Source organism: Ambystoma mexicanum, chromosome 12 (assembly GCF_040938575.1).
Source record: "Ambystoma mexicanum isolate Mex_15411 chromosome 12, UKY_AmexF1_1, whole genome shotgun sequence".
Lineage (NCBI taxonomy): Eukaryota > Metazoa > Chordata > Amphibia > Caudata > Ambystomatidae > Ambystoma > Ambystoma mexicanum.
Window position 1 is genome coordinate 4091561 of NC_090936.1, and position 27620 is coordinate 4119180.

The 27620-nt window shown below is 52.2% G+C and overlaps 1 protein-coding gene across 1 annotated transcript in view; it reads left to right on the forward strand.

Moving 5' to 3' along the window:
- Positions 1 to 27620, forward strand: part of CAMK1D (calcium/calmodulin dependent protein kinase ID) — a 1232225-nt gene that overhangs the window by 870044 nt on the left and 334561 nt on the right. Inside the window, exon 4 of the mRNA XM_069627792.1 lies at positions 24044 to 24182. Coding sequence (XP_069483893.1) covers positions 24044 to 24182 — 139 coding nt within the window. The remainder of the gene's footprint in view (positions 1 to 24043; positions 24183 to 27620) is intronic.

The window sequence follows — 27620 nt, forward strand, 5'->3', positions numbered from 1 at the left end:
TTAAGCTGTAGGAGATGCCAGGATGGAGCCCCACTGCCAAGTACATTCCTAGGCATCACATATTGGCAATAATGCAAAGCGTAACGTGCCCCCGCGACATGAGTGTGACCTCACTCTTATACATTCCTTGCTGCTTAGAGATTGCGCATGCCTTCTCCACACCCCCTCGACCCCCCCCCCCCAGCCCTTTTCCATATAAGGGCATCTGGGCCTCAGTAGCTGTGGACTGCACAGAACAGAATATTCTAATTTAATGAAACACAGTGGGGACGTATTCTAATTGTAAAGCAAGCGAGCCCCCAGCTGCCCTCCAGCTGCCCCCAGCTGGCCCCGAGCTGCCCTCCAGCTGCCCTCCAGCTGCCCCCAGCTGGCCCCGAGCTGGCCTCCAGCTGCCCCCAGCTGGCCCCGAGCTGCCCTCCAGCTGCCCCCAGCTGGCCCCGAGCTGGCCTCCAGCTGCCCCCGAGCTGGCCCCGAGCTGCCCTCCAGCTGCCCCCAGCTGGCCCCGAGCTGCCCTCCAGCTGGCCCCGAGCTGGCCTCCAGCTGCCCCCAGCTGGCCCTGAGCTGCCCTCCAGCTGCCCTCAGCTGGCCCCGGGCTGGCCTCCAGCTGCCCCCAGCTGGCCCCGGGCTGGCCTCCAGCTGCCCCCAGCTGGCCCCGGGCTGGCCTCCAGCTGGCCCCGGGCTGGCCTCCAGCTGCCCCCAGCTGGCCCCGAGCTGGCCTCCAGCTGCCCCCAGCTGGCCCCGGGCTGGCCTCCAGCTGCCCCCACCTGGCCCCGGGCTGGCCTCCAGCTGCCCCCAGCTGGCCCCGAGCTGGCCTCCAGCTGCCCCCACCTGGCCCCGAGCAAAGTCCCCTTGAATGTATCACAGTGCTGCAGAGGCTTGTACATGGTGTCCCCAGGCTGCTTCGGAAAGGCCGGCTTGCATAGTAAAGTGGCGGCTATGCAAACCCAGAGAGAGACAGGGCAAGTGGAGTCCAGTTTACTCTTCATGGAGGAGAAAGGCTCATCTGCAAATACTGGACTGTAGGGTATGCCCCATTCTCTAAACCTTTCTTCGGCATCTAGAGGATGACTCGGGGAGGCTGGCTCTTCCCATCCTCAGTCTAACCCATTGTCAATCTTACACCATTCCTTCGTGCCAGCCTTTAAGGTTCCCCAGGGTGAAGGTTGCGCTTTATAAAGCTTTATCCAGTCTTACTGCCATTTACACCTGGAAAAGTTTGGAAAATAAGTCACTAACTCACCATTCACAAAATAAGTTGTGGTGTATTTGACAAAATCCCTTCTCCCCTCCAGGGCGAAAGGGGTGAGTAGAGGCTGAAGTGCCCACTCCACCCTGAAACTGCTGCAAACCAAGAGTGGTGCCAAGCATAGAGGTAACACAGGCACAGTTAGGAGAGGCGCCTCCTTCACCTTTAAGTGCCCACTCCACCCTGAAACTGCTGCAAACCAAGAGTGGTGCCAAGCATACAGGTAACACAGGCACAGTTAGGAGATGCGCCTCCTTCACCTTTAAGTGCCCACTCCACCCTGAAACTGCTGCAAACCAAGAGTGGTGCCAAGCATAGAGGTAGCACAGGCACAGTTAGGAGAGGCGCCTCCTTCACCTTTAAGTGCCCACTCCATCCTGAAACTGCAGCAAACCAAGAGTGGTGCCAAGCATACAGGTAACACAGGCACAGTTAGGAGAGGTGCCTCCTTCACCTTTAAGTGCCCACTCCACCCTGAAACTGCAGCAAACCAAGAGTGGTGCCAAGCATAGAGGTAGCACAGGCACAGTTAGGAGAGGCGCCTCCTTCACCTTTAAGTGCCCAATCCACCCTGAAACTGTAGCAAACCAAGAGTGGTGCCAAGCATAGAGGTAGCACAGGCACAGTTAGGAGAGGCGCCTCCTTCACCTTGTGTGGGACCGTGGGCCGGGGGAAGGCTATACTCTCAAGAGGGGGATGAATGTCATTTAGTAGCACCCAAAACAGCAAAAGAACAGACCAAAATAAAGGGACTGTCCAATCAAGTTTCTATCTGCAAAAATAACAAAATAGAAAATCCCTGTACATACCCCACCGCTGAGGAAAGAGCACAGAATATGTACAGATGGAAAGGTGTACCACTCTGGGTCATGAATCAGGGGTGCAAAGCAAGTGAAAACCACAATGTTTATTAAATGATATGTTAGGGTGCAAAAAACAGATTAAAGGTGACCTAACCAGTATCTAACTTCAGGCCTAACTCCAATGGATGCATCTACCAACCCACAGACCCCAAACACAGACCCCAACTCACATTACTTCGCTATTGTTACAAGATGCCAGTCCAAATGCTGGCTATCCACACTCTGTACAGCGCTAGGCTGATCTCAAGCTAGGTCCGTGCCTCAAACAAAAAAATACAAAATAAAAATAATATCTAGGGCCCAAAGATGTACCATGGGGATAGTTAACAGTCAATAATACCTCCTCCAGTTCTTGACGGTTCGATGACGTCGAACCAGGCTTCTTTGTGCTGTTTGTTCAGTTCAACGAGGTCCGAGTGCAGCGGTTGCATTGTTCTAGACGGGGAACAGTGTCGAGCAGGGGTCAAACAGGTGCTTGCAAACTTCGAAGGTGATACTTGAAGAAGTGCTGATCGTGAAGGCCACCAGGGTCGGTTCGACAGGTGGTTCGACTGTGAAGATGCTGGTGACTGGATGGTCAGTTCGTACTGGATCGGTTTGATGAAGCATTTGAAGTTCTGTGGATTGCTGATTCGATGACTAAGAGGTCAGAAACTGAATGTGCATCCTTGTTCCAGCAGTTTCATATGATGTCCGAAGGTCGGGGCTTGATGATCCACCAGGGTTGGTTCAACTGTCGATGAAGATCGGCAGTGAAGATGTTGGCGGGTCAAGCAGCTGTTGGAAGGCGTCAGATGCATTAACAAGCTTGTAGTTTAAGCTGAGGCAACACTGCTTTCAGTTAGCGCGTTGCGGTGGTGAACAGGTTTGAACATGCAGTTCGGATACAGCAATATTGTTGTTCTTGACCTGTAACAGATATTGAGCAGAGGCCGAACAGGAGCTTGTGCGGTTCAAAGGCAATGCTTGGAGGTGCAGATCATGAGGGTCACCAGAGTCAATTCAACAGTTGGTTCATCAACAAAGAGGCTGGTGACTGGATGCGCAGTATGAGTTGAGAGGCTCCGGTGCAGAGTTCGAAGGTCACGGTTCGAAGCATCCCCCAGGACCTGGTCAACTGTCCAAGATCAGCACTGAAGACAATAGTGGTTCAATGAGGCGGTTCGAAGGTGGCAGGTGCACTGAAGAGCCATGAGTCAGGGCAACAACATGCTCAGCTAGTGCGGTGCGGCTGTGAACAGGTTCAAACCTGCAGTTTAGCTGTTCAACAGGCGGGTTAGTGTCAAAGGCAGCTCCGTAGGCTCCTGATGGTTCGATGCAGTCGAATTGGCACCAATCACTTTTTGAATTGGTTCGATGACGAAACCACAGGTATCCTGGATGCCTTGACTCTTGGTTGCTTTGGGCCTCATCGCGACCTTGGCGGTATCCCAGCGGTAATTCCACCAGGATACCGCCAATGCAATTCCAGTGCTATTATCCCGAGTAGTGGTAAGGCAGCAACTCCCCACAGGACTCAATGGGGCTTATTCGGCGCAATTAGCACAGTGCTGATTGCACCATGCTAATTGTGCCGAAAATGGCAAGTAAGCCAGCAGATTTACCTCTGGCTCTGAGCTCTGACTTGCAGCAGTAATGGCATTACCGCCGCATTTTACCCGCTCCGCCCAACTCGTGATGCGGCCCATTTGAGTCCCAATCCAGGGACTCAAGGATGATAATAATAATAATGGATTTAATCTTTGTTTCGGTACTCCCACACAGAGGAAAGGCTGGCCCACAACTGCAGGGGCCCCTCGACACAGCGGGGGCCCTGTGTACCATTGTGGCTAGCAGTGAGGTAAGTCTTGTCCCAACAGCAGCTCACCCCACTGGTCGCTAGGGCTGGTTAGGGGCCAGAGTTCGTCTTTGTTTTGGATGCTCAGTCTTCATCTCACTGGACGAGGACTTTAGATGGATCAACTCTTCCAACAGAGGTCCAATGAATTCTTACTTGCGTGTTTGTCCACAAGTGAATCCGAGGAGTGGGAGACCCACAGGCGATAGGACTAAAGCTAGGCTGCTTTCAGGGTCCAATCCCTGTTCTAGAAAGAAGTGGGTTTTGTCTTCTGACATCTCGCCCAACGTGCTTTGTGCTAGAGGAAGAGGAGGGGACAGGACAGAGAGATAGAGGAAGAGAGAAACAAGATGGTGGAACCTTCCTACAGCTGTAAAGTTCTCCCTCTGTCTACAGTAACCCCAGACCTTCCCTTCTCAATAGAATCAATGACGTTTAAATGTGTAGCACCCTCGTGTGAGGCTACTCCTATTGTGAATGGGTGTGCCTTTTGTTTCCTGTTCCCAGGACATCTTCAGATGAGTGGCTGCCTTTTTGGGGAGGGTGCTAACCTATGCTTACAAAGTAACAAAGAGAGGCAATCCCCAAGGCTACAGTGCTGCCGGCAGTGGCAAGGACAGCCTGTCTGGAGAGAATGCACATAATCTTTTCACAGATGACCTGGGCTAACAGAGCTGACACGTGTGATATCAAATTGCAGTGGCTATAATAATTAGGAGAAATACCATCCCCCATACCATAACTCGGGTACGGCTTATATTTAAAGATGGACCTGCCACCAGTACAGTAAACTCATCATTGGGTTTTGTTAAATGGGGCATTTATTAAATCAGGGCTTGCAAAATCTACTAGCCCACTAGCAATAGGGAGTCGTTTAGATGAAGGGTGAGTACGATTTGCATGATACTCGACCTTGCTGGCGAGTATGGGTATGTTAGAAACGTATTTTTAATTTACTGCAAACACCCTTTGTTTGCAGTAAATGGCAAATACAAGTTTCACTGTGCATGCTTGATAGCATTGCACCAAATATGAAGTGTGCTTATAGCGACATGCACCATTTTACAAAAAGCACTGGTAAATATGTTGTCACCAGTCACCTTGGGGCAAGTGCATTTCTCTTAGATCGAGTATGTAAACTAAGGAACTCGCCCTGCGGTTCAGTGGGATTTTTAAGAATTTGCCAGGCCTGATGAAATGCAGCCCCTATGCTGCGGAGACTTGGCTGTCACTGCAGCGGTCACATGGACACTTGCATCCTCGTTATTTGTTCTGTGCAGTGTTAGATCCGATGCAGGATACTGATGCAGCAGGCCACAGGTGCACACTATGCTTTCCGCATGGATCTTATGAAAGGGAAATGTGATCAGCAAATCAGCAGATCACCCTTTCAGAGATGGAATTGCCCGCATCATGTTATTAATTTAATGAAACTCAAAAAGCAAGGGTTGCACACCCTGCCAAGTGGCAATCCGTCTCTGTGTAGAACATGGACCTTTACACGTGTGTGATTTACTATATAATCTGCAAAGGCGGGCATACTAGGGGGGGTGTCGGTGAGGAGGGTAGGTCAAGTGTCTGAAACCTTTTGCTCGCCACACTACAACTCCCATGAGCCTCAGTCACCATAGTGAATGGCGATGGACTCATGGGGGTTGAAGTCCAGAGTTCTGCACTATGGGTGTCATTACGAGTTCGACACCTATAGTGCAGTAAAGCAGGGCCAGTAACCCGGTTACTGACACTCTTTCTGCCGGTAATGAATGTAGCCACACTTGTATTGTGTTGTAATGCTTTCATGACTATGCGCGGGTGGAATGTTGATGGCCATTCAGACATCAACATTCCACACCGGGCAGTTAGTTCCTGGAGCTTGTGGTGGCGGAGCTCGTCTTGGGGTCCACATAATAAAGAGCTTAACCACACTTACCGGCTAACGGTGGTTTTTAGAGTGGCACAACCCAACACACTGGTACCCTTAGATGCTACATACAATTTGCCCAGGGCCTGCCTACCATTGAACGAGAAATTGGACCAACTGTAGCCCAGTACATGAATGTGATTCTGCCCATAGGCACACGGCTTGATATCCGAAACACACAAAGCAGAGATTTGCTTGCCCAATTCTCCCGGATACACCTCTGGAGCCACTAAAGGATAAGGTGACCCTGAATCTACCAACATATCCACGGGATGATCATCAACCAACACCGGAACCCAGGGACCCTCACGCACACTCCCATCCACATGCAAAATCACTGCTTGCTCCGGTCTGCCACCCAAAGCACCTTCTTGTAATGCTGTGGAATCATCCGGAATAACATTAGCCACCACCTGCACTTTGTACATGCGTGCATAGTGGCCCACCCGTTTACATTTCCTGCACTCCACATTCCCAGCAGGACACAGCTTGGAATCCGCTACATGACTGGATCAACCACAATTCTTACACACATCCTTGCCCTTAGATGATTTGCCACCCTGGCCATTAGACCTATCAACCATTTTTGTGTTCTTTGAGATCAGGGCATGAACCACCTCCCTTGACCCATCCCTCTCAGTCACTATTTGTACACTTGCCCTGGAGGCCTCAATTGCCCTTGCGATCTCCAACACCTTCTCTAAGGGCGGATCGCTCTCAATCCACAACCTTTATCTGATCTTCTGATTCGAGGTCTTCATCATAACTTGGTCCCTGATGTGCTCATCCAAATTACCCGGAAACCCACAAGTGGCCATCAGTGCCCGTAACACTGTCACATATGCATCTATGCTCTCTGTGGACCCTTGTGCCCTAGAAAAGAATTTATAACGCTCCAAAACCACAATAACCCTTTTCCCAAAGCGAGTTTGCAACTTCTTCAGAGCAGTCTCATAAGTACTTATGACCACCTCCCCCTCACCACCACCTGGAACCATCACATTCTCCCCAGGCAGGTGACGGAAAACTCTCAACCCCTCAGTACCAAGACAATTCAGTAGTGCAGCCTCCTTCTCATCGTCGCTGAACTTGGCACCGCCAGCAGCCCTCAAATACACTTTGAAGGCATCCACCCACTGATCCCATGGAGCAGTAGGTTCACCCGGGCTTGGAAGATAAGCCGGAGGAGGCCTTGCAGCCGTGTGCATCATGTTGACAAGAGTACCAAACAGTGCCTCCCCAGGAAATCCAAGAAGGATCAGTTAACAAAACAGGCAAAGTACTGCTGTCCAATCTCCTCACAGCAAATCGCAAACTGCAGTACTGAATACAGCCAGACCAGCACCTGCAGCATCCAAGTATTCTGTGCAAACTAGGAAGTCAATCCAGTGTAATGCAACAAAGGAATATACAGATTGCACAGTGAAACTCTGAGATTGGTACTAAGTGGGGGAGTGATATACAGCATGTAACTGGGGGTCTTTGCTTTATTACCACCCTTGGTACGACCTCCAAAATCCCCATGGAGTATGCTGTTTCCCCACTCGCAAAATGGCGGTCATTGTGAGGCCTTCCAATGGGTTCTGCGCTCTCGTGCTGCCTCTGGGCTCGATCTTCGTCTTTGCCTGGCTAACATGGCATACGGTTCTAAGTGAGGTAGCACATAGCCACACTCACTACTCCTCAATGAGTGTTTGTGCGCAGCCCTACATATGTTCGCTCCGCTTTTCTTGTTTTGATAACGTGATGTTATCCCTGCCTGAGCCTTGCCCCTGTGTTTTCTACCCTGCCTGCCTGACCCTCTGACTGCCTGAGCCTTGCCCCTGTGTTTTCTACCCTGCCTGCCTGAGCTTTGCCCTTGTGTTTTCTACCCTGCCTGCCTGACCCTCTGACTGCCTGAGCCTTGCCCCTGGTTTCGTCTACTGTCTGCCTGACCCTCTGACTGCCTGAGCCTTGCCCCTGTGTTTTCTACCCTGCCTGCCTGACCCTCTGACTGCCTGAGACTTGCCCCTGTGTTTTCTACCCTGCCTGCCTGACCCTCTGACTGCCTGAGCCTTGCCCCTGTGTTTTTCTACCCTGCCTGCCTGACCCTCTGACTGCCTGAGACTTGCCCCTGTGTTTTCTACCCTGCCTGCCTGACCCTCTGACTGCCTGAGCCTTGCCCCTGTGTTTTCGTCCATGGCCCGCACGGTATTTCGACCCTCCCAGACCCGCTGGGGGCATTAGCCGCCCCTCTGGGTTTTCGTCTTTTGCCTGCTAATTTTTTGGATCCTTCCTGACCCCCAGACCTGCTGAGCTTCCCTCCTGTGTGTTTACTCCAGTGCGGGCTTGCTGGGGGTCTTCGAGCCTGCTGGGCAGTGAGACGGCCTCCTTTAGCCCCGAGTGTGCTCTCTTTTTCCCCTTCTTAGCCCCGCCGCCTCCTGCCTCCTCGGGCCCGTTGGCTGTTGTGGGCACGTCCCCTCGCCCTTGGGATGCTTGAGAGCTCGCTCTGAGTTGGCATCAGGGTTCCTCTGCTCCCTGCCCGCCCCGCTGCAGCCCTCTGCGACTCCTAGGCGCCATGCAGGCTTCTCACGGGCCCCACACAGCACCAGGGGTCCCGGGTCCCTCGTAGCTCCGCTGTCCTCATCTCATGGACCCCAGGCTCGGGCTGCACTGGCCTGTAAGGCGCCCTTGCTGTGCGCGGGCCTTTACCCCTCTTTAGTGCCCCTCTGACGTCGGGTCTATACAGGGGAATTAACACATGGCATTGCCGGCAGAAACCTATCATGGCTGAGTTTCTCCTTTGCCTTGCAGCATACCATACTGCTGCTTGAGCTAATGTTGCGAGAGCAATGATACCCCCCTCCGCGGGTCATTCCCAGGTGCTTACCTCCTCTGGCCCTCATTTCGGCTTTGACATGTTATCAGCCGCTAATGCCCTCACATGGCAGCTTTATGGCTTAAACGTGTTCTGCAGTTTTGGATTTCAAGTAAAATATGAAGGATCAGATGCGGAACAATTCGCTTCTTGAGGAATCCCGAATGCTGTCTAGATTTGATAAGTGCAGGTGTCCATGAGGCAAATGCACTTCGTGCCGACTCATGGGTGCCCAGGTGCATGCCAGTGCGCCCCGGTGCGGCTGTGCGTACCTGCATTCTGCTCATGAGCCTGGTCCTAGGGGCTCATTGCCCGTGGCAGCTGAGGTGGTGGCCCCTTACATGCTTGCCTCTGCATGGTCAGTCGGGGGCAAGTTCCACATGCAAACATGCTTAAGCAGGGCTCACGCTGGTCCGCACGTGTGCCTTTGGTATAAACTGCACGCTATTGATGGGCTAATAGGACTTGAGTGCTGTTACCAAGTTGCTTCTTAAATGTCACCTTAATGGGAACTGGTAGTTCTTTTTGAAGACCCCACGTGTGCCCCACCCCCAGTCGTCCTCCACATAGAATTCGCCAGAGTTCAGGGACTCCTCGCCGCCTGGAGTCCCCTGTCAGGGCCACCCTGCTGGCTCCAGGTAGAAGCCCGCTTGAGACATATCACCCCGGGACGTGTGTGCTGCGCTCCCTCTTTGCCTGAGACAGCGAGGTGCCTTTGCACCCCCTGAGGTCCTTGAAGGCCGGAGACTTGCATCGGTTCCCCCGGAATCTGGCATTCGCGGGTCCTCTCCGTGCTGCCCAGGTATACTGCATAGTTGTATTCCTTGTAGAGAGCAGAGGGATGGCATTTTCTGCATGGCATGACTTTTGAGTCACGGCTATTCCTGGCGTGTGATTCATGCGGTCCCTGGCACCGCGGGTTATTGCTGGCGAACCATCCGCAGCAGTAACGAGCTCTGTAATTGGGGTCGCTTACCCATTCTTCCTGGCACCTTTCTGCTTCTTGCTGCAGCCTCCTGGATCACGTGGCTGATGCACCAGGCCAGGAATTATTTTCCTGTTCATCCCTTTATTTTTTGCAGTTTGGCAAGTGTTATAGTCAAGGTGTGTCATTGTCTTTTTTGGAGGGCAGTCAAGTTTCATGAATTAGCTGTGCATGCGGGGGTGAGGGTAGGGATGGGGAGCCAAGAGGCTTTGGTGCTCCAGGCCTCAGCTACCCAGAATTGTCAACACTTTGAAACTGCCTCATGTCCACGGAGTATCTGCAATGGCGACATCTAAGACACAGCCCTTATACTAAGCAGTCCTGAAGAAGTGCTAATGTCACACGAAACATGTATTGTCTGTGTCACTTCTCTACATTAGGACGGTACAGAAGGAAAACTTAGAAGACATCGACTGTCTCATTCTTTTTATTTGTGGGGGCAACCCCAAAACGCAAACCGGAAATGGTTTGCAATTCTTTCGTGCCAAAGGGACCTGTGCCTCAGAGTACTTTTAATTCTTGTTCTCCAACTGCATACAATAATTGATTCCGGTCAATCGTTGCGAATCATTGTTGCATTATATCTACCCAAACATGGCGGAGGAAGGCTAACGTACTTCACATAGAAGCACATCAAGAGTCATTTTCTCGACAAGAAGCAAAACAAAGAAAGTAACACTCGACGTCAATGAAATAGTTGGGGATTGTGCCATGGTACCGACATTATTTTTGGCCATGTTAGAATTGAATTCAATGGATTGCCTTTCTCCCGCGGATTCCTCATCTTGATAGATATCCATCATCCAGCTCTCCAGCTCTGCTGCTTGGACATTTTTCGACAGGGGGTGCGTAGTGGACCTCGACTCAGCCGTCCATAGTCAATCCTTCTTGCTTGGTGCTCAGTCGTCGGCTCCGGAAGTGACATCGGGCGTTGTATATAGAACACGTCACTACGCCCCATACTTCAGTTCCTTTTTTCCTCACGCTTGTGCGCTGCATCGGGAACACGACTTTGACTTTTCTGTATGTTTTTTGTACTAAATCTTTCGATTTTCCTCAGAAAACCTTGACGCAATTTCATCTCACCAGTTTTCAGGCTTCAAGCGATGCTGCGAGTGCTAGGCCAAAATGTCTGTTACCAACCTCTGTGACATTTGTCTGTGGTGCCTAAGTGTGAGTCATGACACAGAGGCCTGCGCATCGTGCTAAAAAATGTAGCCGAAATCCCTAGGTGGGAGAGCGGGGAAACTGGCTTTGGAAAGAGCATCTGCAAAATCTCCAGCGCGGTCTCTTGTCCGGTCTTCTGAGACCGAGACTGAGGAGCCCACCCCCGACAAGGTGAAGTAAAGACATCAGAAAAAGACTAAGAAACTGTCTCATTCCAGGAACCATTGCTCGTCGTCTTCCTCATGAAAGAAGAAGCGGCGCCGCCATCCTCAACGTGAGTCCAGCTCATCGTCTGAATGAGGTAAGCCCTCAGCGGGCCGACCACTTCGGTAGAGTGGGAACATTTTAAAACACTCATGTTGGAAATGTTTTAGCAACAAGCTACTGTAGGTGTGGTTCCTACCCCAGACCAGCTAGCTTTGGCAGAAAAAGCGGCGCTCGGTGCTTCTGACTCCAAGCTAGCCAATCCATTGACTCCATCAACGTCGAAAATGCCTACGAGCTCCACGCCTACAAAGGCGCAAAAATCGCCAGTAGGCCGTAAGGCTGATGCCCATGGCGTCCATCGGTCGTCGGAGCTACCCTCGGCAATGAAAGAACAATCAGCGCCGAAGTTACATTGGCTTCAAAATCCGTTCCATCAGCAGTAAAACCCTGAGCGCTGACTGTCGGCAATGGTTCCTTCATACCGCTGTAAAGGTCGGGGTTCTTCGACCCCGATGACCAAGGGGATGCCGACTCCGTTTATATGGCAGCCAGCGGTGTCAATTATTTCGACTCTCAGGCCGATTAGCTAGCACTGGCTCGTGGTTTTCAAGACGCTAGTGGCCTAGATACATCCCCAGACCTTGAGTTACAGCAAAGCCAGCCCTACGTGCAGGCTAATGCAAAATGCAGGGCTCTGGTTGACAGAGTGGTAGACACCCGTGGTTTAAAGTGATTTGCCACACCCCTTCAGGGGTACGACCTCACAGACATCTTGGACAAGGGTCTAACAGTTGAGTATAATATGCCATTCAACCCAGCTATTGCAGACCCCTTAGACTCCTTATGGCAACACCCTTGCACCATTGCCCCTGTAAACACCAATTTTGCGGGGAAGTATAGGCCGGCAAGAGGAGACCATTCGTTCCTTGCTACACAACCTTCCCCAAAAGGGCTGGTTGTGCAAGCTGCCACAATTTCCACCAGACCTGTTGCATCCACTTCCTCTCCGCCTACGGATAAGGATGGAACGAAGTCGGACGCATTGGCGAAGAACATTTTTACTTCTAGCAGCATGACGCTCATGGCCACCAACATAGCCTGCAGATTCGCAAGATATTCCTTCAGCTTGTGGAAAGCTATAGACCATTGTAAGGAACTCATGGTGGCAACAACAAAGACAGACACAAGTCATCACAGTTCAAGGGTGTTTATTAAACTGTATATGCGGGTTGGAAAAATGCTTAATCTAAACGTAAATCTAAGATGGGAGCAAGCTACGACCATCAAATAATAAGGCAGTCCTAGTGGCATCTTGAAAAATAAAAGGGCCTTTACTAAGAAAAACCTATTGCCAGTCCTTACAACTAAGTAAAAAGGGTGTGAGATAGAATTCACAGGAAATAAAGAAGTAAGTCAGGATGTGGTAGCCAGGGGTCTCCCTTCCCCACGTTTTGAGCACAGGACAAGGCGGGACTCTGGAGCACAGCACACGCTCGAGCTTTCCCAGCACAAGACTACAGTTCCACTCTCAGGTATCAGGGCTTTCGGTGGTTAAGTCTCTTTTCATGGAAAAGTCTTTTGCCTCCGAGGACCTAATGTGTTCCAAAATAATAAACAAAAGTTCCTTTTCTGCTTGTACGTTGGGTGATGCCTTTCCACCCCTGGAAACTCTGTTTCTGGGCTCAGACCCTTGTCGAATGTTAGCCTCCCTCCGTTGTGTTCACTAGGGCTTTTGTCTACTCAATTTCTCTTCTGGCATTCACAAATCCTAATGCCTTTTTAAACAGCTCACTGTGGACATCCCTCTGTCGGGTTCACCTTTGTCAACACACTGTTCATTGGGACTTTAGGCTTCGCCCCTTTACATCGACATCCTTCCGTCGGGTTCACTCTTGCCACGTTTACATTTCCTTCTACTTTCTTATGATGCAGGATTCAGTTCCCTTGGATTTTCACTGGTTTGCCAGTCAAAGACTTTCGAATGAACAAGGAGGTTTTGCTAGACCCCTGTATGTCTACTTTGACCTTTTCCTTGCGGCTCACCTAGGGCCTTCTCGTATATCAGTAGTTGTAACAAACGTGGGATCAACCAGAGTCTCTTGGATAAGCACCCACGTGGTGCTGCACCGCTCTGCAGCTGGTTTCCCTTATCATTACCAGTTCTTTGAATTTCACTTTTCTGCCACTTTGCAACTTTCATTCATCACAGTTTGTTTTTTTATCAGCTCTCCCTTCGACTCCCCGGCTGTGATGAACCGCATGGCTTTTGTTTGTTTGTTTGTTTGTTTATTAACTTCTAATGCGCACCAGACCCGTGGGTAGCAGGGCACAGCAATAAGATAATGAAAGGGTTACAATGTTACATGTTATACAAGTTACAATAATGTACAAGGAATCACAAAATAGCAAAGTAAATTATGCATAGCAGTGCAGACAGTAAGACATAGTTCAGCTAGGAGTAAAGGAGTGGTGGCATAATAACAGATTAGAGATGGAGTGGGCAAAAGGCAGGTGCAGCTAAGGAGATAGGGTGACTAGTGGTCATTGGAGATGATATGCTGGATGGCGTTCCTTCTGAAGAGTGGGTAAGGTTGGACTGCTCTCAGATTATTTGGTAGTAGGTTCCACATTTTTGCAGCCTTCACTGGGAAACATTTGCCACCAATCGTAGTTAGCTTATATCTAGGTACTAGCACGATAGCAAGCGTCTCTCCCTGGCTTGGTTATCAGCAGAGGAGGGCTCTGTGTACCGCTTGCATCTGCTGCAACACACGACGGCTATTGTTCGCTGTCTTATGATTCCTTCCACATCCATTTTCAGTAGCGATGGCGCGGAAGACCAGGGAGGAGTCAATCCCATGTTCATGGGTACAGGCAGCATTGACTATTTCAACAACCAAGCTCCACTTTTAGAGCTGGCACAGGGGCGTCACGATGCTAGCAGGCCGGACACTTTACCTGACCTGGAATTCCAGCAAGTTCAGCCCTATACCCACACCCACGCCAAGTTTAGGACACTAGTAGAGAAGGTGGTTGACACCTTGGGACTGCAGGCTTCGGCAGTGCCCACCCAAGGGTACGAACTAACAGGTAAACCGGATGAGGGTCTGATTACAGTACTCAACATGCCTTTGAATCCAACGATTGACGACCATGTAGCCTCTCTGTAGCAGCATCCCTGCTCCATCCCTCAGTCAGCTCCACCATGACCAGAAAGTATAGGCCGGCAGGAGGAGACCCATCATTTCTGTCTTCTCATCCTTCCCCGGAAGGTCTTGTCATCCAAGCTGCCACTGTCTCCACCAGACCAGCATCTTCAAACCTGCAGCCTGATAGAGAAGGCAAGAGAATTGCTGCCATGGCCAAGAACGTTTTTACATCAGGCAGCATGGCTCTAAAAGCCACAAAAGTGGCTCATGGTTTTGCAAAGTACTCCTTCGGACTATGGAAGGCAGTAGAAAATGCTATGCAGTATATCCCTAAAGGGGAAACGTGAGATGGCTTCATACGGCTGGTGGAGGATGGGAAAGAGGTGGCCAGGCAGTCGCTGCAAATGGGCCTGGATGTGGGCAACTGCATGGTCCGGTCGATGGCAACAGGGATTGCATTGAGGAGACAGGCCTAATGTCTAAAACAAACTGCTGGACATGCCCCTTGAGGGCAAACCTCTTTTCGACCAGAAGGCGGATGATTACTTAGAGAAAGTTAAGGAGTCAAAGATCGCTGCAAAGTCACAGGGTTTAGCTGTGCAGCCAGCCCCACCTCCCTTCAGCTTCGCCTTCAGAGGCCGAGGCTATAGGCGTTATGTGCCTTACGGCATGAAGGTGCAGCTCCCGTAAACAAGGCAAGGGCAGAAGTGTTGCTTGTGCCCTGGAAGGGGTAGGGTTGCTTCCAGAGGCCAAAAAGCAGCAACAACGGCAGGGGAGGCTCCGCCCTCTAACCAGCTTTGATTTTCCCATCCCACAACTTACCGGCTGGTGGACGGCTGGCAGAGCATTGGCACCAATGGTGGGAGATATCCGACGCCTGGGCCCTGGAGCTCAAACAGTGGGGCTATTGTCTGGCCTTCTTAAGGAAACCTCCGGACAGACCCCCACCACCTTAAAGCCAACGGGGACAGGAGCTCCAGGAAGAACTGAGAGCCCTGTTGTTGAAGGGTGGTGTGCAAGAGGTACCACCCGAGCGGAGAGGATCGTGCTGGTAGTCCCGGTATTTCCTAGTGCCTAAGAACGGAGGAGGTCTTTGTCCCATTTTGGACCTCAGGGCTTTGAACAAGTTCCTCAGGAAATACAAGTTCACAATGGTGACACTGACAGTAATTCTCCACGCTCTCGAATTGAAGGAATGGCTGGTGTCTATAGATCTGCAGGACACTTATTCCCACGTGCCGATACATCGTAAGCACAGGAAGTTCCTACTGTTCCTGGTAGGGGACAAGCACTATCAGTTCACCAAGCTCATGGCAGTATTCGCGGCTCACCTCAGGAGATCTGGAGTCCATGTATTCCCCTACCTGGTTGACTGGCTGATCCAGGGGAAGTCGGCAGAGCAGGTTTTGTCTCACTTAGAGGACACCTGCTCACAACTGTAAAGGCTAGGCTTCTCCCTGAACTTGAAGAAGTCACATATGATGCCAGTCAAGAGGATCTAGTTCATCGGAGCAGTCCTAGACACTCGGTGGGGAAGAACTTTCCTCCCGAGGAGAGAGTCAACAGCATTGCACAGATGGTAGACAAGTTCTGGAACCACGCCGCCTTACCAGCAGCGTCCTTCCTCTGCCTCTAAGGCCTCATGGCTTCCTGTATCTTTGTAGTGCCAGAGGCAAGGCTGCTCATGAGGTATCTTCAATGGCTCCAACGGGGCAAGTAGTCCCAGTACCTGAGAGCTCTCTCAGACTCCTTCAAGGTATCCAGGGCCTTGGCCAATGACATAGGTTGGTGGGCCGACAGCAGCAATCTCATGGCAGGGGAACCCTTCTGGCCTCCGTGGCCGTAGGCCCACATGGTCACTGATGCGTTGCTGAAGGGTTGGGGTGCTCACTGTGAGGACTTGCAGGTGAATAGCCTTTGGTCAGCTATGGAATCCAGGTGGCACATCAACAGGCTGGAGTTGCGAGCCATCAGGTTAGCTCTGAGAGCATTTGCTCCGTCTCTGAAGGGGAAGCATATCTTGATTCTGACAGACAATGCAGTGGCCATGAACTACCTGAACAAGCAGCTTGGCGTGCGCAGAGAGGAGATGCAGCTGCGGTTCTGGCTATTGGAGAACCGGATCTCGGTCTCTGTAGTTCATCTGGTGGGGACAAAGAACAGTTTGTCGGATGCTCTGAGCAGGCAGAGAATGGTCTCACATGAGTGGGTAGTATGCCGGGAAGTCCTAGAGAAGGTCTTCTCTCGCTGGGGTACCCCATCAGTGGACCCATTTGCCATAGAGTCCAACAAGAAGAGCAGACAGTTCTGCTCAAGGGAATTCCCAGGGAATCGCGAGCTAGGGGAAGTGTTTCTGGTGGATTGGACCTTCCCTCACCTTTACGCGTTCCCTCCGATTCCCGTCATTCCATGGGTTCTCCGGAGGTTGAAGAGGTTTCGAGCAACCATGATCTTGATCGCCCCCAACTAGGCGAGGAGGACATGGTACTCTGACATTCTGGATCTGACCCTTTGTCCACCTCTCCAGTTGTCTCAGCACCCTGATCTCCAAACCCAGTCGTAAGGTTGGGTGCTTCACCCCAACCCGTATTCCCTCAACCTACATGCATGGCTCATGAGAAGATGAGCTATGATAATTGGGACCTCTGAGGAGGTGATTGAAGTGTTGCTGGCTGCACGCAGGCCGTCTACAAGATCTCTGTACGTGTGCATGTGGAGAAAATTTGAGCCGCGGTGCAGGGAACGCGAGATTTACCCCATCTCTTGCCCCACCACTTCAGTGATGGAGTTCCTTCTGTCACTGGCCTCTGCAGGCCTTCAGGGCACCACAGTAAAAAGATATTTGGCAGCATTGTCTGTGTCGAAGAGGTACCCTGGATCAAGGTTCATATTTTACAATCCTGGTAATGGCACAATTCCTGAAGGGCCTTGTAAATAAGTTTCTGCCAACTCCCTTTTTTGTACCAGATTGGGATTGACCCCATCTCTTGCCCCACCACTTCAGTGATGGAGTTCCTTCTGTCACTGGCCTCTGCAGGCCTTCAGGTTACCACAGTCAAAGGATATTTGGCGGCCTTGTCTGGGTTTAAGAGATCACCGGATCAAGATTTGTTTTTTATGATCCCGTTAATGGCACAATTGCTGAAGGGTCTTGCAAATAAGTTTCCACCAACTCCCTTTGTTGTCCCAGATTGGGACCTCAATCTTGTTCTGACATTTCTAATGATGGCTCCCTTTCAGCCTATGCACTCTTGTCCACTGCAGCTTCTCTCTTTGAAAACAGCCTTCTTGGTGACTATTACAACCGCTAGGCGGGTGAGTGAACTTTAGGCCTTATGCTGTAAGCCACCCTTCCTACGTTTCTTCTGGGAAAACGTTTCACACAGGGTAAGGCCTGGCTTCCTCCCCAAGGTTGTCTCAGAATTTCACCTATCACAGTCCATTGAGCTTCCGGTCTTCGATCCTCCTCAGCATCCTTCTGAACAGGAGAAATGGTGACATCGGCTAGACCCTAGGAGGGCGTTGAGTTACTTTATCACCAGGACAGCTGAATACAGGAGAGCGGACCAGCTCTTCGTGGCTTTTTCGTTAGCCTGTTAGGGCCTGCCCATAATCAAGCAGACTTTATTCCGATGGATATTTTTTGCATAGATGAATGCTACCAAAGGCTGCTGGGAAGTAATTACCAGCAGTCATCAGGGCCGTTCAACACGGTGAGTCTCGGCATCAGCCGCATTGCAGAGGGCAGTCCCTGTCTGGGAGATTTGTCGCGCTGCGCCATAGTCATCCCTTCATACCTTTGCTAGGCACGATAGCCTGGATGTCGCTCGTACAGCAGATGTGTGTTTTAGCAGGGCAGTGCAGCAAAATGTCTTAGTATGACTTTCTGCCACCTCCTTTTTTTACCGCTTTGGGAGTCTATCGGATGATGAATATGTAGGAGAAAAACCAATCCTTTGAAGGAGGAACCGTAATCCATAGAAAGAACATTACAGTAAGGTCATTTCTCCTTCTGATGGATGTCCCTGCCACAGATTCCTTAACGTCCTTCCGGCCTACCCCACGGTTAAGGAGCTTCCTACTATGTTTCTTATGACTTTCTGCTTTCACGCTTAAGTGTCCACTCTTTTGTCTTTAATCACTAACACAGCTGTGCAAGGGGAAACATTACAACTGAGGTCATGGGCACCTAGTTTGATATTTGTACTGACGTCAACGTCACAACCACAACTCGAGGATCCTTGATACCAGACCGCACGCCACCCCCTGCTGGGAAAAAGTTTCAGCGAGTTCTGCAAAGCAGGAAAATATATCTAAGATGAGGAATCTGTGGGAAGAACATCCTTCAGAAAGAACCTTACCTAGGATAAGTAATCTGTTCTTCTGAGTGGGTGGATTCCATGGGTAACCGCCACCTCTTTTGTGGAGGGAGCTAACTCTCTTTACCTTGCTTCCCCCCTGGTGGGTGATAGGTTGCCCTGAGGAATCAGGGACGTGAGGCAACGGTGTGCAAACTCCACCGGAATTACTTCAGCAAAATGTTGGACTACTCCTCAGAGGAGTTCAGTTGCCTCACCACATTAATGGTGAAAGTGGAGCCTCAGGCAATGTGCACCACTGTACTCAGCATGTTCAGTACCAAGACATCCACACTGACAGACTCAACTCCTCTGATCATCCTGTACCGGCAGAAGTACCTGGCTCCTGGTAACCATGATTGGAACTCAGAGGTGCAAGACCGCTGGGCTGCAACTATGGTTCGTACTGCTCCGTCTTTATTTATTTGTTAGGTGCTACCAGGGTGGCCCGGTGGCATACGGGCACCAGGAACGAGAGTCACTAGCAGGTGGTTACGGACAATACGAAGAAAGACACGTGGCCTGGAGGGTGATGGTTATCCTGCCAAAGAAGTTAACTAAATAGGTGGGTTTTACGTTTTTTTCTTAAAACTGTCCAGGGACATGCCGCTTATGAGCTCGGGGGGCATTGCATTCCAACTCATGGGTGCTGCCACCCAGAAAGCGCTCTTCTTAACCTCAGCCAGATTAGTCTGGGTACTTCTAAGAGTTTTTGATCATTCGATCTCAGAGTTCTAGTTTACTTTTTTTGGTTCAGTCTGTCCGCGATGTAGGCTGGGTAATGTCCTGCCAGGCATTTATGGGTGATGGGGAGCTGCGGAAACTCAATCCTTGCCTCCATGGGGAGCTGCGGAAACTCAGTCCTTGCCTCCATGGAGAGCTGCGGAAACTCAATCCTTGCCTCCATGGGGAGCTGCGGAAACTCAATCCTTGCCTCCATGGGGAGCTGCGGAAACTCAGTCCTTGCCTCCATGGGGAGCTGCGGAAACTCAATCCTTGCCTCCATGGGGAGTTTATGGAGGCGTCTAGAAATAAGACGCCCAGCGTTTTATCTTGTCTTTAGTTGGTATTTCATGATCTGTTATTAGGAAACTTTTCTATTCTCCACTCAGCTTATCCAGTCTAGGGCTGGAGCCTATGACCAATCGCACACATCCAATCCTGAATGAGGTCAGAGAGCTCTTCCTCCTCGTCATTTCCTGTCAGAGGAATGAGGCACTGGGTCTCATCCGCATGTCTGTTTCCAAATGAGAGCTGTGGTTTTCCCACCTGCATATTTGTGGTTTAAACTTTCATAAATAGTTCTACTTGCAGAATTCCCACGAGTGATGCGCTGAGCACTGTTCCCATGCACTGAGTACTGTTCCCCACTTGCAGCATTCGGGTTGCTCTGAGTGATGCACTGAGCACTGTTCCCTTGCACTGAGCACTGTTCCCCACTTGCAGCAGTCAGTTTTCTCTGAGTAATACGCTGAGCACTGTTCCCATGCACTGAGCACTGTTCCCATGCACTGAACACTGTTCCTCACTTGACCATTCGATTTTCTCTGAACACTGTTCCCCACTTGCAGCATTTGGGTTGCTATGAGTGATGCACTGAGCACTGTCCCCCTGCACTGAGCACTGTTTCCCACTTGCAGCATTCGTTTTTCTCTGAGTGATGCACTGAGCACTGTTCCCATGCACTGAGCACTATTCCCATGCACTGAGCGCTGTTCCCCCCCTTGCAGCATTCGGTTTGCTCTGAGTGATGCACTGAGCACTGTTCCCATGCACTAAGCACTGTTCCCTACTTGCACCATTCGGTTTTCTCTGAACACTGTTCCTCACTTGCAGCATTCGGGTTGCTCTGAGTGATGCACTGAGCACTGTCCCCCTGCACTGAGCACTGTTCCCCACTTGCAGCATTCGGTTTTCTCTGAGTGATGCACTGAGCACTGTTCCCATGCACTGAGCGCTGTTCCCCCTTGCAGCATTCGGTTTGCTCTGAGTGATGCACTGAGCACTGTTCCCATGCACTAAGCGCTGTTCCCCCTTGCAGCATTCGGGTTGCTCTGAATGATGCACTGAGCATTGTCCCCCTGCACTGAGCACTGTTCCCATGCACTGAGCACTGTTCCCCACTTGCAGCATTGGGTTTGCTCTGAGTGATGCGCTGAGCACTGTTCCCATGCACTGAGCACTGTTCCCATGCACTGAGCGCTGTTCCCCACTTGCAGCATTTGGGTTGCTCTGAGTGATGCACTGAGCACTGTCCCCCTGCACTGAGCACTGTTTCCCACTTGCAGCATTCGTTTTTCTCTGAGTGATGCACTGAGCACTGTTCCCATGCACTGAGCACTATTCCCATGCACTGAGCGCTGTTCCCCCCCTTGCAGCATTCGGTTTGCTCTGAGTGATGCACTGAGCACTGTTCCCATGCACTGAGCACTGTTCCCTACTTGCACCATTCGGTTTTCTCTGAACACTGTTCCCCACTTGCAGCATTCGGGTTGCTCTGAGTGATGCACTGAGCACTGTCCCCCTGCACTGAGCACTGTTCCCCACTTGCAGCATTCGGTTTTCTCTGAGTGATGCACTGAGCACTGTTCCCATGCACTGAGCGCTGTTCCCCCCTTGCAGCATTCGGTTTGCTCTGAGTGATGCACTGAGCACTGTTCCCATGCACTAAGCGCTGTTCCCCCTTGCAGCATTCGGGTTGCTCTGAATGATGCACTGAGCATTGTCCCCCTGCACTGAGCACTGTTCCCATGCACTAAGCGCTGTTCCCCCTTGCAGCATTCGGGTTGCTCTGAGTGATGCACTGAGCATTGTCCCCCTGCACTGAGCACTGTTCCCATGCACTGAGCACTGTTCCCCACTTGCAGTATTCTGCACTGTTCCCATGCACTGAGCACTGATCCCCACTTGCAGCATTCAGGTTGCTCTGAATGATGCACTGAGCATTGTCCCCCTGCACTGAGCACTGTTCCCATGCACTAAGCGCTGTTCCCCCTTGCAGCATTCGGGTTGCTCTGAGTGATGCACTGAGCATTGTCCCCCTGCACTGAGCACTGTTCCCATGCACTGAGCACTGTTCCCTACTTGCAGTATTCTGCACTGTTCCCATGCACTGAGCACTGTTCCCATGCACTGAGCGCTGTTCCCCACTTGCAGCATTGGGTTTGCTCTGAGTGATGCGCTGAGCACTGTTCCCATGCACTGAGCGCTGTTCCCATGCACTGAGCGCTGTTCCCCCCTTGCAGCATTTGGGTTGCTCTGAGTGATGCGCTGAGCACTGTTCCCATGCACTGAGCACTGTTCCCATGCACTGAGTGCTGTTCCCCCCTTGCAGCATTGGGTTTGCTCTGAGTGATGCACTGAGCACTGTTCCCATTCACTGAGCTCTTTTCCCCACTTGCAGTATTCAGCACTGTTCCCATGCACTGAGCACTGTTCCCATGCACTGAGCGCTGTTCCCCCCCTAGCAGCATTGGGTTTGCTCTGGGTGATGCGCTGAGCACTGTTCCCATGCACTGAGCACTGTTCCCATGCACTGAGCACTATTCCCATGCACTGAGCGCTGTACCCCCCTTGCAGCATTCTGGTTGCTCTGAGTGATGCACTGAGCACTGTTCTAATGCACTGAGCACTGTTCTCATGCACTGAGCACTGTTCCCATGCGCTGAGCACTGTCCCCCTGCACTGAGCACTGTTCCCATGCACGGAGCGCTGTTCCCCCTGCATTGAGCACTGTTCCCATGCACTGAGCACTGTTCCCATGCACTGAGCGCTGTTCCCCCTGCACTGAGCACTGTTCCCCCTGCACTGAGCACTGTTCCCATGCACTGAGCACTGTTCCACTGCACTGAGCACTGTTCCCCCTGCACTGAGCGCTGTTCCCCCTGCACTGAGCACTGTCCCCCTGCACTGAGCACTGTCCCCCTGCACTGAGCACTGTTTCCATGCACTGAGCGCTGTTCCCCCTGCACTGTGCACTGTTCCCATGCGCTGAGCACTGTCCCCCTGCACTGAGCACTGTCCCCCTGCACTGAGCACTGTCCCCCTGCACTGAGTGCTGTTCCCCCCTTGCATCATTGGGTTTGCTCTGAGTGATGCACTGAGCACTGTCCCCCTGCACTGAGCACTGTCCCCCTGCACTGAGCACTGTTCCCATGCACTGAGCACTGTTCCCATGCACTGAGCGCTGTTCCCCCTGCACTGAGCACTGTTCCCATGCGCTGAGCGCTGTTCCCCTGCACTGAGCGCTGTTTCCCCTGCACTGAGCGCTGTTCCCCCTGCACTGAGCACTGTCCCCCTGCACTGAGCACTGTCCCCCTGCACTGAGCGCTGTTCCCATGCACTGAGCGCTGTTCCCATGCACTGAGCACTGTTCCCATGCACTGAGCGCTGTTCCCCCCTTGCAGCATTCGGTTTGCTCTGAGTGATGCGCTGAGCACAGTTCCCATGCACTGAGCACTGTTCCAATGCACTGAGCGCTGTTCCCATGCACTGAGCGCTGTTCCCATGCACTGAGCACTGTTCCCATTCACTGAGCACTGTCCCCCTGCACTGAGCACTGTTCCCATGCACTGAGGGCTGTTCCCCCCTTGCAGCATTCGGGTTGCTCTGGGTGATGCACTGAGCACTGTTCCCATGCACTGAGCACTGTTCCCATTCGCTGAGCACTGTCCCCCTGCACTGAGCACTGTTCCCATGCACTGAGCGCTGTTCCCCCCTTGCAGCATTCAGGTTGCTCTGAGTGATGCACTGAGCACTGTTCCCATGCACTGAGCACTGTTCCCATGCACTGAGCACTGTTCCCATGCGCTGAGCACTGTTCCCCTGCACTGAGCACTGTTCCCATGCACTGAGCGCTGTTCCCCCTTGCAGCATTCGGTTTGCTCTGAGTGATGCGCTGAGCACTGTTCCCATGCACTGAGCACTGTTCCCATGCACTGAGCGCTGTTCCCATGCACTGAGCACTGTTCCCATGCACTGAGTGCTGTTCCCCCCTTGCATCATTGGGTTTGCTCTGAGTGATGCGCTGAGCACTGTTCCCATGCACTGAGCACTATTCCCATGCACTGAGTGCTGTTCCCATGCACTGAGCACTGTTCCCATGCACTGAGCGCTGTTCCCATGCACTGAGCGCTGTTCCCATGCACTGAGCACTGTTCCCATGCACTGAGCGCTGTCCCCCCTTGCATCATTGGGTTTGCTCTGAGTGATGCGCTGAGCGCTGTTCCCATGCACTGAGCACTGTCCCCATGCACTGAGCGCTGTTCCCATGCACTGAGCACTGTTCCCATGCACTGAGCGCTGTTCCCATGCACTGAGCACTGTTCCCATGCACTGAGCGCTGTACCCCCCTTGCAGCATTGGTTTTGCTCTGTTACCAGTTCATGTTGCACGCATGTGTCGGGTGTTGTGCTTCATCCAATGCCTTCTCTGCTTCTTGTCGCCTGGTGCAGGGTATCCGGAGGAGAGCTCTTCGACCGGATAGTGGAGAAAGGCTTTTACACGGAGAAGGACGCCAGCACGCTGATCCGCCAGGTCCTGGACGCCGTCTTCTACCTGCACCGGATGGGCATAGTGCACCGGGACCTCAAGGTGAGCTCGCTGCCAGCTGCTGCTCTGGGGCCGTGGGGACTGTGTGGGGTGCTTGTCTCGCGGATGCTTCATCCCCTGAACGTCATTGGCTCCACGACCCCCTCCCACACTATAGCGCCTGCGGAGACTGAGCCTGTTCCATGCGCTAGCTTCCCATGTGAGTGGACCTCGCTAGCCTGCAGTCTGGGTGCATGGAAGGATCCTCCTCCCCACCCCCCACGTCACCCCCCCAACGCCACCCGAGGCCACAAAGCGCATATCTAGTCCAGACCTTGGATTCCCTGCGCCTGGTGTCTGTGGAGTAAGGACCAGAATCATTTGTGTAGCGATCAATCAGGCCCCCAGAACCAGTCCATTCCCAGACACTTATTGGCCTCTTAGCTCTAGCGAGTGTGGGCACTGCCCCTGCCAGCTGATGGGGAAGAGAGGGAAAGGTCGGTAGAGTGGAGTGTGAGGCCAGCGTGTGCCACACACAGCCACACCGATGAAGCACAGCACGGCTGAAAGGGGTGGCCGGGCTTCCTGATGTTACAGAACCTGCCAGCATTTCAGCAGGGGACTGCCCAGCTGAAGCGGAGGGACAGGACTGTTTATGTATCACATTTGTTAGACGCCCAGACCCTGAGGTATCAGGGCGTAGTTACAGACAAGATCAAATACAACATTGGTGTTGATCAAAGCAATAGGACAATAAAGATTAGGTTACATGTATACACTATATACACTTGTGTACATTTATATACAGTGAAAATGCGGAGTTGGTCTGGGATGCAAGTATCTGGGATCAACTTGGATCTGGTTGAATAGCACGTTTTGAGCAATGTTTTGAATTGTGGGAATGACGTTTCATTCTTAATGTTGATGGGAAGGGCGTTCCAGTGCTTAGGGGGGAGTACTTTGAAGCTGCTTTTTCTCTTTTGTATCGTGGGATTTCGAGGTTTTCACTGTTGTTAGTTCTGAGGAGTCTGGTCTGAGTTTTCCTGGTGACTGTGTTGAGGAGGTATTTAGGCGCTTTGTTGGCGATGCATTTATGGGTGATGCCAAGGGCTTTGAAGAGTATTCTGGCTTTGATGGGGAGCCAATGATTTTGTCTCTTGGTGTTGGCGACATGCTCAGATTTTTTTAGGCCTAGTGCAGCTCGGAGTGCTTTATTCTGCATGAGTTGAATACAGGTCAGTCCTCCTTTGTGTGAGGTCCAGGGAGCCCAAACATGCTTATAGACACCCTCCCCCGCCCTCTCTACGAGTGCGGACCTTAACTCTCGGTTGGCGCGTTTCCACACATTTAGGAAGGCTGCCACAGAATGACAGTAAACACTTGCGATTGTAACGTGCACCATGTCCATAGACCTCGTCATCCGCGAGGAGAAGACTTTCCCAAATGCAATCAAGTAACAAACAACATGGCGGATTCTTGGCAACCAGTGCCCACCCACAACTGCCCGACGCTTAGATGCGCTGCGATGCTGCACTTCCATGCAGGCAGCTCCATTTACCTGTCCTGGGGCCCGCCAATAGGAGAGGGGGTAAACCTGGGCGCCTTCCATCACAGCCCCGCAAGCTCATGTTCTGGGGTCCTCCAATAGGAGAGGGGGCACACCTGAGCGCCTTCCATCACAGCCTTGCAAGCTCGTGTCCAGGGGTCCTCCGGTAGGAGAGGGGGCGCACCTGAGCACCTTCCATCACAGCCTCGCAAGCTCGTGTCCTGGGGTCCTCCAGAGAGGTGGCGCACCTGAGCGCCTTCCATCACAGCCTCGTAAGCTTGTGTCCTGGGGTCCTCCAACAGGAGAGGAGGCGCACCTGAGCGCCGTCCATCGCAGCCTCGCAAGCTTGTGTCCTGGGGTCCTCCAACAGGAGAGGGGACACACCTGAGCGCCTTCCATCACAGCCTTGCAAGCTAATGTCCTGGGGTCCTCCTGTAGGAGAGGGGGTGCACCTGAGCGCCTTCCATCGCAGCCTCACAAGCTCATGTCCTGGGGTCCTCCAATAGGAGAGGGGGCGCACCTGAGCACCACCCATCGCAGCCTCGCAAAATCGTGCCCTGGGGTCCTCCAGTAGGAGAGGGGGCGCACCTGAGCGCCTTCCATCGCAGCCTCGCAAGCTTGTGTCCTGGGGTCCTCCTGTAGGAGAGGGGGTGCACCTGAGCGCCTTCCATCGCAGCCTCGCAAGCTCGTGCCCTGGAGTCCTCCAGTAGGAGAGGGGGCGCACCTGAGCGCCGTCCATCGCAGCCTCGCAAGCTCGTGCCCTGGGGTCCTCCTGTAGGAGAGGGGGCGCACCTGAGCACCTTCCATCGCAGCCTCGCAAGCTTGTGTCCTGGGGTCGTCCTGTAGGAGAGGGGGCGCACCTGAGCGCCTTCCATTGCAGCCTCGCAAGCTCGTGTCCTGGGGTCCTCCAATAGGAGAGGAGGCGCACCTTGAGCGCCTTCCATCGCAGCCTTGCAAGCTCGTGTCCTGGGGTCCTCCAATAGGAGAGGAGGCACACCTGAGCGCCTTCCATCGCACCCTCGCAAGCTTGTGTCCTGGGGTCCTCCAGTAGGAAAGGCGGCGCACCTGAGTGCCTTCCATCACAGCCTCGCAAGGTCGGGTCCTGGGGTCCTCCTGTAGGAGAGGAGGCGCACCTGAGTGCCTTCCATCACAGCCTCGCAAGCTCGTGTCCTGGGGTCCTCCTGTAGGAGAGGAAGCGCACCTGAGCGCCTTCCATCACAGCCACGCAAGGTCGTGTCCTGGGGTCCTCCTGTAGGAGAGCGGGCGCACCTGAGTGCCTTCCATCACAGCCTTGCAAGCTCGTGTCTTGGTTTAGTTTAGTTTAGTTTATTATTTGTATGGCGCGCCATACCCTGGAGTATCAGGGCGCAAACAGACAAGGATATGCTCAGCTTAGTTACAGGTATCTAAAAATCAGAAGAAGGTACAGAAATACGCTGAGCTTGGTTACAGATGTGCTCGGCTAATTGCATGTACAAGGAAAAGGCAGGAAGTGTAGACATAGACATCAGCAATATTAGAGTAAGCAGATATGAACAAGGATAGAACAAGAGCAGGGAAGCAAGGAGCATGCTCCTGCATGGTCCTGTTCGCGTAGTAAATAGTTATATACAATTATGTACAGTTATACAGTTATGTACAATGTGACAAGTGGAATAGTTAGCTGTCATTGGCTCTCAGCCACCTAGTGAGGTTTTGTCTAAATTTAGCGAAAGGCTGAGGTTCTCTGATGTCATGGGGGAGGGAGTTCCATAGCTGTGCAGCCTTGACCGGGAAGCTATTTCCTCCTATAGTGGCAAGTTTGAAACGCAGAACTTGGAGGCAGTTTGCGTTGGCTATTCTGGTTGGTCTAGAGGAAGTTCTTTTGCGTAATCTGTCCATGAGGTAGGGTGGTGCTTTGTTATTGATGCATTTGTGGGTGAGGGAATCGATTTTGAGATGAATTTTGTCTGTGG